The sequence below is a fragment of the Phycodurus eques genome, chromosome 23 (assembly GCF_024500275.1).
Source record: "Phycodurus eques isolate BA_2022a chromosome 23, UOR_Pequ_1.1, whole genome shotgun sequence".
NCBI lineage: Eukaryota > Metazoa > Chordata > Actinopteri > Syngnathiformes > Syngnathidae > Phycodurus > Phycodurus eques.
The window spans coordinates 3,622,013-3,637,759 of record NC_084547.1 but is presented as its reverse complement, the minus strand read 5'-3'; the positions used below and the strand labels follow the sequence as shown (position 1 = coordinate 3,637,759).

The 15,747-nt window shown below is 42.3% G+C and overlaps 1 protein-coding gene across 1 annotated transcript; it reads left to right on the top strand.

Moving 5' to 3' along the window:
- The first annotated feature begins 129 nt into the window (after positions 1-129).
- On the top strand, positions 130-15,638 carry LOC133397667 (mitogen-activated protein kinase kinase kinase kinase 2-like). Its single transcript, XM_061668830.1, is given in 33 exon segments — positions 130-549; positions 3,402-3,459; positions 3,557-3,647; positions 4,137-4,201; positions 4,280-4,335; positions 4,784-4,831; positions 4,899-4,941; positions 5,034-5,106; positions 5,462-5,593; positions 5,710-5,772; positions 5,856-5,937; positions 6,015-6,125; positions 6,544-6,622; positions 7,633-7,691; positions 7,775-7,824; positions 8,785-8,823; positions 9,170-9,203; positions 9,415-9,571; positions 9,646-9,809; positions 9,970-10,011; positions 10,390-10,474; positions 10,556-10,635; positions 11,747-11,807; positions 11,891-12,014; positions 12,456-12,514; positions 12,595-12,698; positions 12,774-12,871; positions 12,873-12,934; positions 13,179-13,247; positions 13,354-13,440; positions 13,533-13,603; positions 13,696-13,751; positions 13,841-15,638. Coding segments are annotated over 33 exon segments (2,583 nt in total). The 5' UTR covers positions 130-456; the 3' UTR covers positions 13,929-15,638.
- The last annotated feature ends 109 nt before the right edge of the window (positions 15,639-15,747 follow it).

Sequence of the window (15,747 nt, the reverse complement as noted above, 5' to 3'; positions counted from 1 at the left end):
ACACGCACTGTTATGTTGTGGTTATTGACCCCGTTTGCAAAACTTAAGATTAAAATGATTTGATTGAATGTATTCTTTTTTATTTTTTTACCCCCTTTAAAAAAACAACCCTAAACTGCAGGATTTGTCCCGTGGTGCACGATTGTTGCTGTCGGATATTTTTTACAGCGTGCTGTTGCGTTGTGTTGTGCTCATCCGTGCTCGACTCCAGCAGGTTTTTCCTTCCACGCAGCGTGGACGTGGAGAGTAAAGAGCGCGTTTCTTTATAAGTCGTTTGTTCCTGTGTTTTTTTTCCTCCTCTCTCTCTTTTTTTTTGGGGGGGGGGGGGGGCGCCGCCAATTGACGTTCTTTGTCCTCCAAGTCAGGAACGACAAACCGGGATGTGCGCCGCTTAGAGAAAAAACCAAGCGTCCACAGCACCCAAAGGTGCCACCAGCAGCACAGCGGCGAGCGAGCATGGACCGGATCGGGGTGTCGTTCCTCGACCCTCTGGACGACTACGAGCTCATCCACAGGATCGGGTGCGGCACCTACGGGGACGTCTTCAAGGTGAGAGCAGCAGTTTTTCAACGTCATAAAAGCGTCCCAATGTTGAACCATTGACTTGCAATATTTCCTACTAATCCTCACAATTTCATACATTTGTGACTACGAAAAAAAAGTATGTTGAGCAAATTAAGTACTGTCGTGTCAAACCTACTTTACGACCCCACTGACGTTTTTTCACTTCCTGTGCAAAGATTTAGATTTTTGTACAGGTACACTCTTTACATACAGTGTCTCGGATTCATGATTTAACACCTTGGTGAATTTAAACCAGAAGAAATGTCTCCATTTTTATTGCTGTTTATTGATTATGGTTAAAAGGAAGAATATCTGTTGAAATGCATTTTTTTACATTTTTTTGTGAAATACAAATTTTGTAAATATTTTGGTTTGGCTGGTGCGCATGTGGCCCAATGACCACCTCTCCCTGATGTCAACTGGTTAAGAATAGTGACCAAATGCTCAAATGTCTTGCCTGTGAATTCGTTGACAGCGGCATGCTACGAGTACTACCAGTGACCTAATAAAGTTCTACTAGTTAACATCTAGCGCTTCACTAGTGCTAGTAGCGTGCAGATGTCAATGCGGGCACAGTGTTGCCTCACAAGTTACACAGTTGTCCTACTAGTATGCCATAGTTGTCCGAGTAGTGAGGAGAAAGAGAGCATACTAGTACATCAACCTGAAGCGGGATACTAAGGATACTGAATAAATGTTCAAATGCCTTGTCATAATGCCACTTGTGCATTTATTTGCACTGAAGACAAATAAGGGCACGTTTTTTTTTCCTGCTATTTTTATGACGTTTCCGCACATTAGTAGAAAAACCTATGCATACCAGTTGGACATCTACATGTTACTAGTTGGCATCGCCACGTAACTAGTACTATTACTGAATAGCTAGATGTTAGCCAATATAATTTTATAATGTCACTCGTAGTGCACAGGTGTCAACTAGTGCAATGTTTGGGGAAAAAACGTGATCGATACCGTCGTTCTACTAGTGCGCCATAGTCATTCTACTCCTGCTCTGAATTGTCTTATGACACGAAATTATTATGCAAATGACGTTTTTTTTCTCAGATTTTCTTAAATAATAAGTAATTTTCAAATCAGCAACCATCAGAATATAATTAAAATGTTTTGATCTCCCAATGATAAGCATTTTAAAAAAACCTGCATCATTGGGGGTGCTATGGGCTTAAAAAAGGAGAGAAGGTCATGGTCTGCCCCCCCCCCCCCCCAACCTCCCCTGACCTCAACCCTATTGAGAACCTTTGGAGCATCCTCAAGCAAAGATACTGTTATAAATTGGTTTGTTTCAAAACATCCCAATTTTACTCTGTTTAATAACTGTCACTTGCATTGAAAATTTTGGAAAATCTGAGAAAAATATCATTTGCGTCTTACCAGTTATTTTCCACTACTGTATGGCAATTCTGCACACTAATATTGGCATACTAGTAGGACAACTACATTACTAGTAGTGAAGCAACACTGGGTACTAGTTGACATCTGCATGCTCCTAGTACTCCTAGTTTTTCTTGCCTCGCACTTGTGTCAAGTGTAGTGTGAATGGAGACGTAGAAGTGCGCACAGTCGCGGACAATGGCTCGCTTTCGCCTCGGTGGGAGGCGAAAATGTGGAGAAAAACAATGAGGTCTCCACCTCCGGACGTGTGACAGTACGAGCCTTCAGCAGGCTCGTTAAACTGCTCGGAGCTCACGTGAGACAGCGAAAAAGTTTCTGGGGGGAGGGGTGTGTAAACACCGTCATGAGGAATATGGAACGATTATGGTTCATCAGTGTGCGTCACGAGCACGGGCTGCCATTTGGGTTGCGTCGTCGTTACTCTCTCAAAGTCACCACTATCGCTTGAGTCACAGGAAGCCCGGTGCTCGAACAGGAAGGAAAACAGGAAGCGAACGCGCGTTTGACGACGTGCGGATGCAAGAGCGAAAATACCGCGCCACCGCCGCCGTGTGTCGTCGCCAGGAGGAAGTCTGCAAGTTGCGAATGGATGGAAGCCTCTGAGCGCACTTTTCTTGCGCTGGTGATACGGGGGCAAAGGTTTCGGGCGTGACGTCTACAAATGGGGTAGAAACCAAACGAATCCAAGCCCTCCCTGTTTTTTTTTCATATCCTACACCCATCCATCGTCTATAGCTCTTATCCTCATTAGGGTCAAGGGTGAACGTGAGCCTCTCCTTATAGTGTGGTTGCCAGCCAGTAGCAAGGTCCACAACCATTCACACACCTACGACCCATTTTGAGTCTTACGTGTTTTTAGAATGTGGACGGAAGCCGGAGCAAACCCACACAAGTACCTGCAAACTCCACGCAGCAGAGATTCGAACCTGTAACCTCCCACTGGTGGGGCAGATGTGTTAACGACCAGTTTACCACGCTGGCCTGCTGTCTCGAATTACTTTTGTGCGTGCCTCCATTGATGTGGCAACATATTCAAAAACGCCCTTTGAACCTTTCGAACATAGCACGAAAGAATTTTGGGCGAATGTGGCTGAAAACCAAAACGGACTTTCCTTTTGAGCCCTGCCCAAGTTTAAGATGTTGATGGAGGAAACGCGTTATTAGTAGCTTGTTGTGGCCGTTGTTTTCGTCGCTGTCTGTGTGTGGTTTGCATGTTGTTTATCACTGTAATGGGCTGAAATAAGACTGGAAAGATTTGTTCCGAAGGTGCAATAGGGTCCGAGACAGAAATAAATGATTAAAATAAAATAAACTTTTGTGTATGCATTTTCTTGTTTTATTGAAAAAGGTTTGCCCACCCGTGCTTTAAACCCGCTGCATTGATTAGTCCATGACTTCCTCTTTTCCCCCTCATCCCGATCCAGGCTCGGAACATCCGCACATCTGAACTGGCCGCGATCAAGATTGTAAAGCTGGACCCATGTCAGTTGGAACAGAGATTATTTTCCATGCCAAGACGTCGCATGCTGTTTCGTGTGGCAAACCCAGTATGACCTTGAAGGTGTTGTGTTTTGCCCAGGTGACGACATCACATCCATCCAGCAGGAGATCACCATGATGAGGGAGTGCAAGCACAAGAACATTGTGGCCTACTTTGGCAGCTACCACAGGTGCACATCAAATGTAGAAACAATCGTATCGAATGTACTGTAACAGAAGTCACGCGGAACAATATAGCCAATTTACAGGGCCAATATTCACAGATCACACTTTTTAGTCACATTTGTGACTCTAGTGTACTTTTGACTTAATTAAATTTTATAAAATGAGTTTATCTTTGCATTCGCCTTTTATTATGTTTTTTTTTTTTAGTCATATTTTATCAGACCGTGCCATTTTACTTCATTAAAAACATTGTGGTGGTTTTGGGGGTGCTGGAAGCGGATTATTGGCATTTCCATTGAGTAAATAGATCCACGGACCGGGTCGCGGAACGAATTATACTCGTAAATCAAGTAGAATGTAAAAAGCCCGTTTAAAAAGGATCGCTGAAAAATATAGCGAGGCCGCGAACAATGAACCTCAATGTAGTGGCGGAACACTGTATTATTCTATTACTCGTGTATTCTTTTTAATGTGAAGCTTGTTTTCATGGCCAGGAACACTAAACTGTGGATCTGCATGGAATACTGCGGGGGAGGCTCCCTTCAGGATATCTACCACAGTATGAATAGATACAATTGTTTGTATTGATCATTTTCACTGTTTTAGTATTTTTCTTGTTTTTTTTCCCCCCCCAAAGTGACAGGCCCATTAAAGGAGAAACAGATTGCGTATGTGTGCAGAGAAACCCTCCAGGTAAAAAGTGTACTTTTTATGTATTACATGACAGGCTGCTGTTACATTGTGAAATCTCTCAATGGGTCACTCCCAGCACGGTGACTCATGTTTTCCGCCAGCCACAGGACAGCAAAGTAGCACTTTTAACCCTCAACTATGACACAAGGGTGGAGAAACATACCCCGTGTTCTGTCATTAGGAGTGACACTGTCAAAAGTTTCATGGAATCTGGTGTAAACTCCACTTTGAAGAGATTGAAGGAAGTCCACTGCCTTAAAATGTGTCACTCAGTAATTAAAATACATTGTAGTACAGTATATTGGTTGTTAATTAAGCCAGCACAGTGTCCTGGTGTTTAGTACGTGGCCCTTACTGTTGAGGTTTGGGGTTCCTGTGTGGATTTTTCATGTTCTCCCACATTCCAAAAAGACGTTTGTGTTGTTGAATGCGCTTTTATGTCTTGTAGGGTTTGTATCATCTGCACGAAACAGGCAAAATGCATCGAGACATCAAGGTACAGCAAGTTGTGTCATGCAACAAGTTCGTATTTGCTTTGTGTATTAAAACGTATGTCTCAACAGGGCGCAAACATCCTTTTGACAGAAAGAGGGGACGTCAAACTGGGTCAGTTGAGATCCGGACGTATACCTGCTTTGTCACACGCAAAAATCGGATTGTATCGTAATAAACGCATAACGTGTGCATGTACTTTGTAGCGGATTTCGGTGTAGCGGCGGAGATCAGCGCCTCCGTGGCCAAACGGAAGTCTTTCATCGGAACACCCTACTGGTAAGGGCACTCGTTTTAGTACACATTGAACTGGATCGTAAGACGTAAGGTACAATCACCCTAACCACGCCCGACAGCCAGGATAATCACTCAGGATAATGTTTTTGAGACATCCGATAATCAGGCTTTTGTTGACTTTGATCGGATGCTGAACTACGGCCCGATTGTTGATGTGTGTGTTTATAGTGTGCCCTGTAGACCCCTCAGTTCTCAACCATTTAAATGAGCAGACCAATGTCAAATGAATATACCGTATATAAAGACAATGAGAGTGCCCCTAGAACACTACCTTGAGGAACTCTGGAATCTATTTAATAACCCGATAAAATAAATGAACTCATCTGCATGCATGCAGGATGGCTCCAGAGGTGGCGGCAGTGGAGAAGAAGGGCGGATACAACCACCTGTGCGACATCTGGGCTGTCGGCATCACAGCCATTGAGCTCGCAGAGCTCCAGCCCCCCATGTTCGACCTCCATCCAATGAGGTCAGCGACCTAGACGCAAATCACACCTTGTGTTGTGCAGCGCTGTGCTTATTTTTTTTTTACTTCAGCTCTTTGGTCATCTGCCACATTGAAGTGCTGCATATTTAATGTTTCAGAGCTTTGATGCTGATGTCCAAGAGCAGCTTCCAACCCCCAAAACTAAAGGAGAAAACTAAGTGGTGATTTTAAACTTATTTGCTCATCACTATTTATACTTTCACTGTTGGTCTTTAATCCTTTTGCTTTTGCAATGACGCCATAGGTCTCCAGGCTTCCAAAGCTTCGTCAAGATGGCACTCATCAAAAACCCTCGTAAAAGGCCATCTTCTGAGACGCTGCTACAGGTGAGTGGGCTACGCTTTGCCATTTGCCGTCCATTCGGCCCCCACCAGGTTACATCTACCTCCTCCTTCTCCTCCAGCATCCATTTGTGACACAATTGCTGACCCGCAACCTAGTCATCGAGCTGCTAGACACTGCTAACAACCCCGAGCTGCACAGCTCACACAGCATGGACGACAATGAGCTGGAGGTAAAGCAGCGAGATGTTTTGTCTTACTGTCGTGCCCTCGCATGTGGGAAAGTAGAGCCACAGTCACCGGTAGTTTTCAGCCGTTTATTGAACGCCGGTAGAACAGTCAAACACACAATGAGCACACTCACGCTGGAGCTGCTGTGAGCCACAGCTCACTCGCAGACACTCGCACGTTGACTCGCCGATGTCTCACACCAACAGGCCCTGCCTCTTAAAGGCACATAGTACATTATGTACATGTATTATTGAGTTTGAATGTGTTTAAAACGTGTTTATATATATATATATATATATATATATACATATATATATATATTTAAAATGCTAAAGCAGTGAGGTCTGGAATGTATCCGGCGCATTGAACGGGGGGTTCACTGTATCTCGTGAATTGCATACATCCCGTCTCTGTTGACAGATTGGGGTTGAGGCTCCGGACAAGATCCAGTCAGCAGGGAAACACATGCCTGTCGCGAGAACCGTGTCTGAAGAACAATGTAAGTGCTGCATACAACAGGGGTGAGCAAAAGCATTTCCTAAAATGAATTAATTCCAACGTATTAGTTTTTTTTCATGTATTTTGTATTCAGTTATCATTTGTTAAATAATTGGTAAATGAATATAGTGTAACTAATATAATATAATATTAGATTTTTTTTTTCCCTTTTTCATGAAATGATTGATTCATTTAATGTCATAATTAACACTTGACAAAGGAATGTTTTTTTTTTTTTTTTTTTTCTTTTTTTTTTTTTTTAAACCTCATTTACCAAGGACGTAGTCCATCTGCCATTTTAAAAGATCAAATATATCCCTTGAGTACAAAAGTTTGCCCACCCCGGAGCTACAAAAATGCTTGAAACTCACCAAAAAATAAGTTTCTCAAGTATTCCAGAGAAGTGGCAGCTCGTAACCGGATGTCTCGATATATTTTGCGTTGAAGAGTGGGTTCCCTTGTCTGAAAATTCAATGGTGTAATCGCCACGATGTGAATGAGGACAAAAGGCCCTCAGTTGGCCTGCCGATGGCCGCCCTCGCCCATACATGTGGGATGGTTGGAGGCCTGCTCGGTGGATGGCACAGAGAACATGCCAGTGGTGTGTGTGACACGCACTGGTACTTTCATACTAGGTCACCGGGAAACAGCGCCTGCATGGCGGGGGGGGCGTTTATCCCGTCTGCGTTCTCGGCCCAAGTACCAAACTATCAATGAACATGGTGTTGACCTCATTGACTTTTAGTTACGTAGTATTTTGGATTTTTAAAATGGACAGATAGGCCTTATAGCCCCACACGTCAACAAACACCAAATCTCACACTTGATAGGTGTGCGAGCACTCCAGGGACCCAACTATTTGTAGTATTAGTATTTGTGGCCACAAATTAGCATTTTTCGCGCACGTTCTATCTATGTTGTGGCTTCAGTTTGTGTGCCCCCCCCCATGTCATGTCTGCCGTTGCGTATTATTGTTTATTAATTTATTTGTTTGTGTGTTTGTTTTTACAGTTGACCAGGTGAAGTTTGGGCCCCCACTGAGGAAAGTCACCGAACCTTGCCCTGATTTGGTAACGGACATTCGCACCAATCGCTTTGTCCATAAATAAACAATCATGTACTCGAGCCAATGTGGTCATTTTCTCCCCACCAGGTCTCGTACGACGACGACTGGAGCTTGTCTGGAGATGAAGACGAGTCACCGTAAGACGCCTTTCCGTGTCATATAATAATAATAATAATAATAATAATCATCATCATTTTTGGCACATCATCAATCTGGCATGAATTTGAAAGTGCAAAAATAATGTTCGCGACCATACCGTTACGTGTTGTGTTAAGAGTTCTGTAATTTCCGACTGACCGTAAAGCCGTGAATATGTACCGGCCGAGTCCTGACTTGTGATTGGATTAAATACTGTACACTGACTGTGAGCAGTTGGCTGAAGCAAATTTCAAGTTTCAAGTAAAATGGGTGCCTTTCGTCCAAGGCTGGCAAACAGACTAACTGCACTCCAATGGAGCAAAGGCAATTTTGATTTGAAGAAGTGGAGATACCATCTGCTGACTCTGGAGAAGAATTATCTTTTCGTCCATTTTTTTTGTTTTGTTTTGTTTTGTTTTTTTTGTTGTGTTTGCTTTAATTCAATGGACATTGTACTGCTCCTTCTGGTGCAGTACAATGCGCCTTGACCACTTGGGGGCAGTATAATACAGACAGAGACACAGATGAAGAAGAATTTCACGACAGACTCAATAAGTTGTATTTGTCATATATCACAAAGGATAAAGAATATATGTCTGTGACTTGAAGGGTTGACACACCACAACACCGATGCTATTTGTTAGTATGTCTGTGGTGTTTTGCATTGTTTGTTAGCATTAGGCTAAGGCATAGCTATGTCGTTGTTTAAATTGCACGTGTAATGCTTTGTTTGATATTTGGTTTGCCAGTAAACCTCAACTGAAAAACATTCCATGAATGGATAGTTTATACTAATGACAAGAACCAGTGCTGGTTCTCAACTTTATGCAGTAAAAGATGCAAAAAACATTTCAAAAAGGCCCCAGCCCCACCCCCCAGCCCCGGTTCCTTCCTTGCCATTGTTCTGGGCCGTCGGGGCCTGTAGCCAGATAAACACCAGGTCTTCCTGTTGGTTGCAGGAGCCTGTTGGAATGTGTGGAGCAAGCTCTGGAGCTGAGGTAGGCCACGTCCATCCTCTCCAGCTCGCCCGTCCCATTTGTGTTGACGATGTTGTTGTGTAAACATCAGCTCCCTGACCTCTTCCTGTGGGTTTGTGTTTAGCCCCTCCTCCTAATCCAGACCCCAATCCCTAAAAATCCCACCATGTTCATAATCTGGATTCTGGCTGTGATTCACCACAAACCCACTGGTTCACATCTTTGTGTGAGTGTGTTTATGTGCTGCCCTTTCCCCATGTGTTTGGCTTTGGGGGTCCTGCTCACGTCGTCTGACTCTCGCCCAATCTCGCGTCTCAGTTGTTATTAGAGGCTGATCAGGATTTCTTGGCTCCTCTTTTTCTTTCAGGAGTTTAACCATAAGAAGGGCGCCCTCTACTGATGTGAGTGATGAACCACGTGCACATTTTGTTTCATGGCAACCTTATTCCAAACTGGATTAAATTCCCCCATAATGCGGTGGGTGTGGAATTTTGAGGGGAAAATGAATTTACTCCATTGTGAAATAAGTGGAAAAAGTGAAGCACTGTCAATACTTTCCGTATGCACTGTAATGGCACAGTCGCTTATGTCATCTTTCCTTTCTTGTTCCAGGGAGGGAGGAAGAGTGGTTTGTTCAGCCCAACGACAGCCTCCCTGCCTGCCTTTTGCTCTGCAAGCGTCAACACAGGCGACAGAGATGTGACACAGAGGCCGAGCTGTACGCTGGGCCCGGACGCTTCCATCGCCCCCGATTCGACCGACTCTTCGGGTACGGCCCTGTCACGCCGCCTCGGCAAATGCGTGACTAGCTGGACGTGACTTATGAAAACTGCCCGTCTGCAGTTTTGGCCCGGTGTTCGGCCACGCAAGACGTCAGGCAGCGCTGCAGTGACCCGTGCCTGGCGGCCGGCGGCGCTCTGACGGCAGAGACGAGGAAAGCCGGCGCTGAAAAAGAAACGCCGCTTTCCCCTGAATGGAGCACACTGAGAAAAAAGACTGAGGAGTCTGTGAGTTTAAACCACCTTCGCGTTCAGATTAGACTAATATTTGTCTCACATGCTAACACGATGATTTTTGTATTTTAATTTATTTTGAGCAATCGTAAATGGGGGGTTCGCTGTATCCTTCCCTTTCTTTTTGTTATTTCTAACTTTTTGATATTTCTAGAGGGCTGATTTTCATGGACTTCCTCCCACCCCTCAAGTTCATGTAAGTCTTACGTCTAACCGCATGCAACCCCTAAAATGACCCCATGGACTGGACTCTTCACACGGCATGCTTAAACCGAGTTTTGACTCAAACCCAAAAGAATTTCTCTTTTCCAAATGATCTCCGCTGTGTTCCAAATTAGTAAGGAATATGTTGATTTTGTTCACTTTTCCACAATAGTCCATGCACTTTACGTGTAAAACCTTCCCCAGTAACACTCAAATGTAAACATAAATCATATATGCATAATAATTTAGAACAGTGTTAAAAAAAAAAAAAAAAAAAAAAAAATGTGCCTTGAAATACAAATAAAATGCAGCCACAGGTTACCAGAAAAGCATCAATTACGAGTGCGGTGTATTTTATTTTCTTTTTTAGATGGGGGCTTGCTTCTCCAAAGTGTTTAATGGCTGCCCTCTTAAAATCCACTGTGCTGTCACCTGGATTTTCCCCAGCACAAGAGGTATGAATTCATTTTGTTTCAAATGATTAAAAGCAAAAGTAAATGAGTATTGACAGCCAGCCCCTGATCTCGCCCTCTCAGACCAGTATCTTATTCTTGGAGCAGAGGAGGGAATCTACACACTCAACCTGAATGAACTTCATGAAGATACACTCGAGAAGGCAAGAAAATGACTTGGTTCCCCTGCTATATCAGGATTTTGTGTGTGTAATGTATTTGTCGCGGAAAATCACGCTTTTTTTTGCGCAAGTCTGCTGTTAAAAGCAATTATTTTTACACTATTTTTATTTTCACAGTATACAGTGTTGCCTTGGTTTTCATGGGAATAGGGGAAATCCACAAAGAATTGACACACCCCAAAAGGTGCCACAAGATGGCAGGATGGAGGATAGCGTCCAAAAATAAAATCGTACTTTTGATCTCAAATAGACGATTTTGATCTCATATTACGACGATTTATCGAACAAAATTTTACTTTTTGTCTCACAATAGTATAACTTTAATCACTAAAATGTATAACTTTTATCTAAAAATATATACATTTTTGTTTTCCTATCCTGACTTTAATCCTGAAAACATCGCCGGTGTCGGGCCAAAACCATCAGTCTCCAAATTTGGTCAATTTCAGATTTTTGGGTCAGTCCCCACATATTTGTGTTATTATAATTTTTTTTTTTTTGACAAATCATTGACCAATCTAAAGTGTTGAAAATGTCTTGCTCTCTGATGATGCACTGTTAGTGACTCAACAAAATTGTTTCTTTTTTTTGTTTTTGTTTGTTTGTTTCCTGATGTGTTGGTTTTGAAGATGGAAGATTTCCGCCTGATGCCAGCGACGCCTACTTTTAGTCTCGAAAGTTTAATGTTGCTCAACTCATTCACTGCCAGCCTTCCCAGTCCACATGGATATTTGACTTCTAAAGCCATCAATGGCAGTGAATGTGTTATTAAAACAATAACAGTAACAATCAAGAAACAATCAAAAATGATTTTGAATGTAGAAATTAGGCAGGAATTTGCCCTCAAAGTATTTTCCTGTGTTTAATAAAATTATGTAATATTTGACTGTAGTCCTGAGATGAATGGACTTTTCTACCATATTCCAATTTATTGGAGATGTACCTGTATGTCTTTTTTCCTAAAAAACAAAAAAAAAAAAAAACTGAATTTATCTTGAAAACAAATGACATTTCTCCAATATGTGTGACATTCACTGTATATTAATATTTTTTCCTGTGTTTGACTATGGTAGTCTTGTCCTCCCTCACACAGCTGCTACCTCAGCGATCCACATGGCTGTACGTTATGAACAACGTGCTGATGTCCGTGTCAGGTAACGGCGTCGCACAAACTCACCGCAAAGTATCTCACGCCCGCTCTCACCGGAAGTTCCCCTCACCTCCCACCGCACTGCAGGAAAATCGTCGCAGCTTTATTCGCACAGTCTGACCGCCCTTTTCGAGCAGAAAGGACATTTGCCGAAAAAACACGGCAGTCTGTTGCTCGGCACGAGCCGCTTCACCGAGAGGATCGGTACCAGGTAGGACGTCTTAACTTAGTATAAAATATCCATTCTCTTTTAAGCTTGCAAATTCCAGTTTGTTTTCACAATGTGCAGGTTAGTGAACAATCTCAATGTATTTATATATATATATACATACTCAGTAGCACCTTTTTAGTGTGCCTTTTGTATTGCAAATAACAGTTAAAAAAAAAAAAAAAAAAAAAAAGCATCCTTGTTCATCTACCTATGCCAGCGACGTATAGGCAGAATTGTTAAATGTTAGAAACCTGTGCATCCGCTTTTTGGGACAGTTTAGTTTGGTGGTGTGCAAGGAAGATTTTTCGAAGGTAGCCTTGGCTCATAAAGGTTAGGTTTGTCCCGAGACGACGTGCGAAAAGGTATAGCCTCCAGTCGCTCGGATTGGACACTCAGTGTTATGCCATGAGATCATTGAATTTGTGTACGTTGTCTCCTCAGGAAGTTTGCCTTATCCGTGAAGATCCCTGACACGAAAGGCTGCAGGAGATGTAGCGTCGGTAAATCATTGCAGGATTTCTTTTCTGTTCTATTCGATGTCTAATCCGCACAGTCACCCGACTTGTCGTTTGTCTTTCAGCTCGAAACCCATACACAGACAGTACTTTTTTATGCGGAGCGGTTCCGTCGGGCATAGTTCTGCTCTTGTGGTACGAGCCCCTCCAGAAGTTCATGCATCTTAAGGTTTGCATAGCCCGTGGCTTTGGGAGAAAAGGCGCCAAACGTTTGAGGATTGAACGTCCTACGTTCTACCCCTAGCACCTCGCGGCGAGGCTACCCGACTCCCTGGCGGTATTTGAGCTGCTGGTGTTGGTCACCGATGAGTTCCCTCAGTTGTGCGTCGGGGTGAGAGACATGCGCCAGTGGGAACCTCAAGTTTGATATCATTGAGCTGAATGGAACGCCCATTTCAGAGCCAGGTAGGGATGGTCGTTTCCTGGTTAAAAAAAGAAAACAGGGCTGTCAAGAAATTGATCTATTATTTTTATTTTCTCTAAAAAAAATGACTATTCTCGTATTACGACTTATCTCAAAAACATACCACTTCTTATCTCGAAAATGCAAAACATTGTTCTCATTATGCATTATTGCGATTTTAAATTTGAAAAATGAACTTTATTTTTCTGGAAAATAGGAAACTAAACTTAAAATGTTTGTTTGCAGAAAACGGGGCTGTCAAGGCAGTACAGGTCACCCAGTTGGACCGAGACACTGTTCTCGTTGCAATAGAAAGTACGCTACTTCTTTTTTTTTTTTTTTGGACAAATTGCGATCCCTCGGTTGGCCAAATCTTTCAAACGTGACATTAATATACTAAATTTTACTTTTGACGCCACAGAAACTGTCAAGATTGTAAATCTACAGGGCCTTCCATCCAAGGAGCTAGCTGCTGAAATGGTGTTCGACTTCCCCATTGACACGCTCGGTAAAAAAATAAAATATATATATATATATATATATATATATATTGAAAAAAGGGTGAGTGTTTTCAATTTGTTTGCGTCCTGTTTGTCACAGTTTGCTTGCAAGACAGCGTGCTGGCTTTCTGGAAGCACGGCCTAAAAGGGAGGAGCTTTCATTCTACGGAGGTGATGGATCCAGGTTTCAAGATTTCTGCGCAAGTGCAACCACGCCATTGGAGCAAAAATAGCTCACAGGATGAATTGTACTTGATTTGCAGGTAACACAAGAAATTACAGATGAGAGCCGCATATTCAGAGTTTTGGGAACAAACAGGTATGTTACACCTGTTATATACTTGTTAGCTGTTAATGGCTGCATACCTGGGGGATGTTTCCTTGAATTCAATGTTTTTCCTTCCCGAGGGACATCATTCTCCAGAGCACACCGACCAACGAGCCGTCAGCACTGAGCAACGTCTACATTCTGACAGGCCACGAAAGCAGCTATTGAAACTTGTCTCCAGCAAGTAGAGAATGAGAATAATGCATGTACATATAATAACAGAAAAAAGCATAATGTACATCCGAAAAAGGTATTTACAGAACTTCACTTTTTCCTCATTTTGTTATGTTTACAGCCTTATTCCAAAATGGATTCAATTAATTTTTTTTGCACTCAAAGTTCTACACACAACACCCCATAATAACAATGTGGGGGGGGAAGTATTTGTGCAAATTTCTTTAAAATACATCCATGCAGTATATTTAAAAAGTCCACACACCCCTGTTCAAATTCCTGGGTTTGGTGGTATAAAAGAAATAAGCATTTCATCACTGCTTCCACCATTAATGTGAGCTATAACCTGAACAACTCAACTGGGAAACAAATATTTTCAATAAAAATAAACCGCTTAGTAGTTATGTTGTTGCAGATGTGTTGCAATCGCCGATAACGGGATGTGGATGTGTTCAGAGTTTACCAATCACATTCAAATTCATGTTAAATGGGGGTCAGTTGCAAACCTGCCACCATTTAAAGTGCGTCAGATTAACCCCAAATAAAGTTCATGTGTTCTAGTAGGCTTTTCCTGACATGTTTGTAGTCGTAGAGAGCTTCCGCAGCATCAGAGGGATCTCATTGTTGACCGGTATCAGTCAGCAGAAGAGTACAGAGCGAGAAAGCAAAACATGCCTAGAAAAGCCTGCTAGAACAATGGCACTTTATTTGGGGTTACTCACAGGCACTTTAAATGGTGACAGCTGTGCTGACTCTCATTTAACAGGAGTTTGAATGTGACTGGTTAAATCTGAACATGGCCGCATCCCACTTGTAAGAGGGTGTGCACATTTATGTAACCACATTATCTCAGTTTATTTTGACTTCCCACTCCTGAAAAGATAATTTAATTGAGTTGTACAGGTGAGAGTCGGGCTCTTTTTTATTTTATTTATTTTTTAAATTTATTACACTGTATCACAAAAACCTGGCATTTGCACAGGGCTGTGTAGCCTTTTTATATCCAATGTAGGCTGTTGGAATTGTGTTCGTGAAGCAATGTGAATACTTTGCGCATGCACCGTATGCTTGATCAAAAGTGATGGTATTTGTACAAGCGGTTGCATGGGCCCTGAAGTTCTGAAGGCATCCAAATCGAGTTGAACTTGAATGTACTCCCCGTAGACGTGTTAGCCTTACTGGAGCCACATCGTTTCATGCTGTACGCAGCAATGGTTTGCACCGTTCCAGCCGACGAAACAACATGTACTCGCACGTGGTTTTGTTTCAATACAAATAAATAGAATTAAATGTCATTTTATTAGACAAGCAGGGAGCTGAGGCTCATGCTAACTGTAAATTTATTACTTACCGAAACATGGACGGCAAGTTTGTGAGTTAGAATGTATGTTCTCCTTCATTAAATGTTTTTGCATCATATTTATACTATTTATGGAACGTGCACTGTCAAGGTAAACACTCACCTATCCCTGAGAGATACTTGAACATAGTTTGCGTGTAACCATGTTTTGAAGGTCACTGTTCATACATTTATAACATTTTTACATTATGCCTGTAACTCATAAAGAGGGGTTTTATATAACAGAATATTATTGTTTTAATGTCACTCCTAACCTCGACAGATGATGTGTCACACTGTTGGTAGATACTGGGCCTTTAACGAAATATTGTACATTGTATCTCAAATAAAAATAAACCTGCTGTTTCTAGTTCTACATGTCTTGTTTGACATAATTTAAATGATACATATGCAATTTCCAAATGTCTTAATAATGCGAGGTTTTGTCAAAATACCTGAAGGAGCGAGAATTAT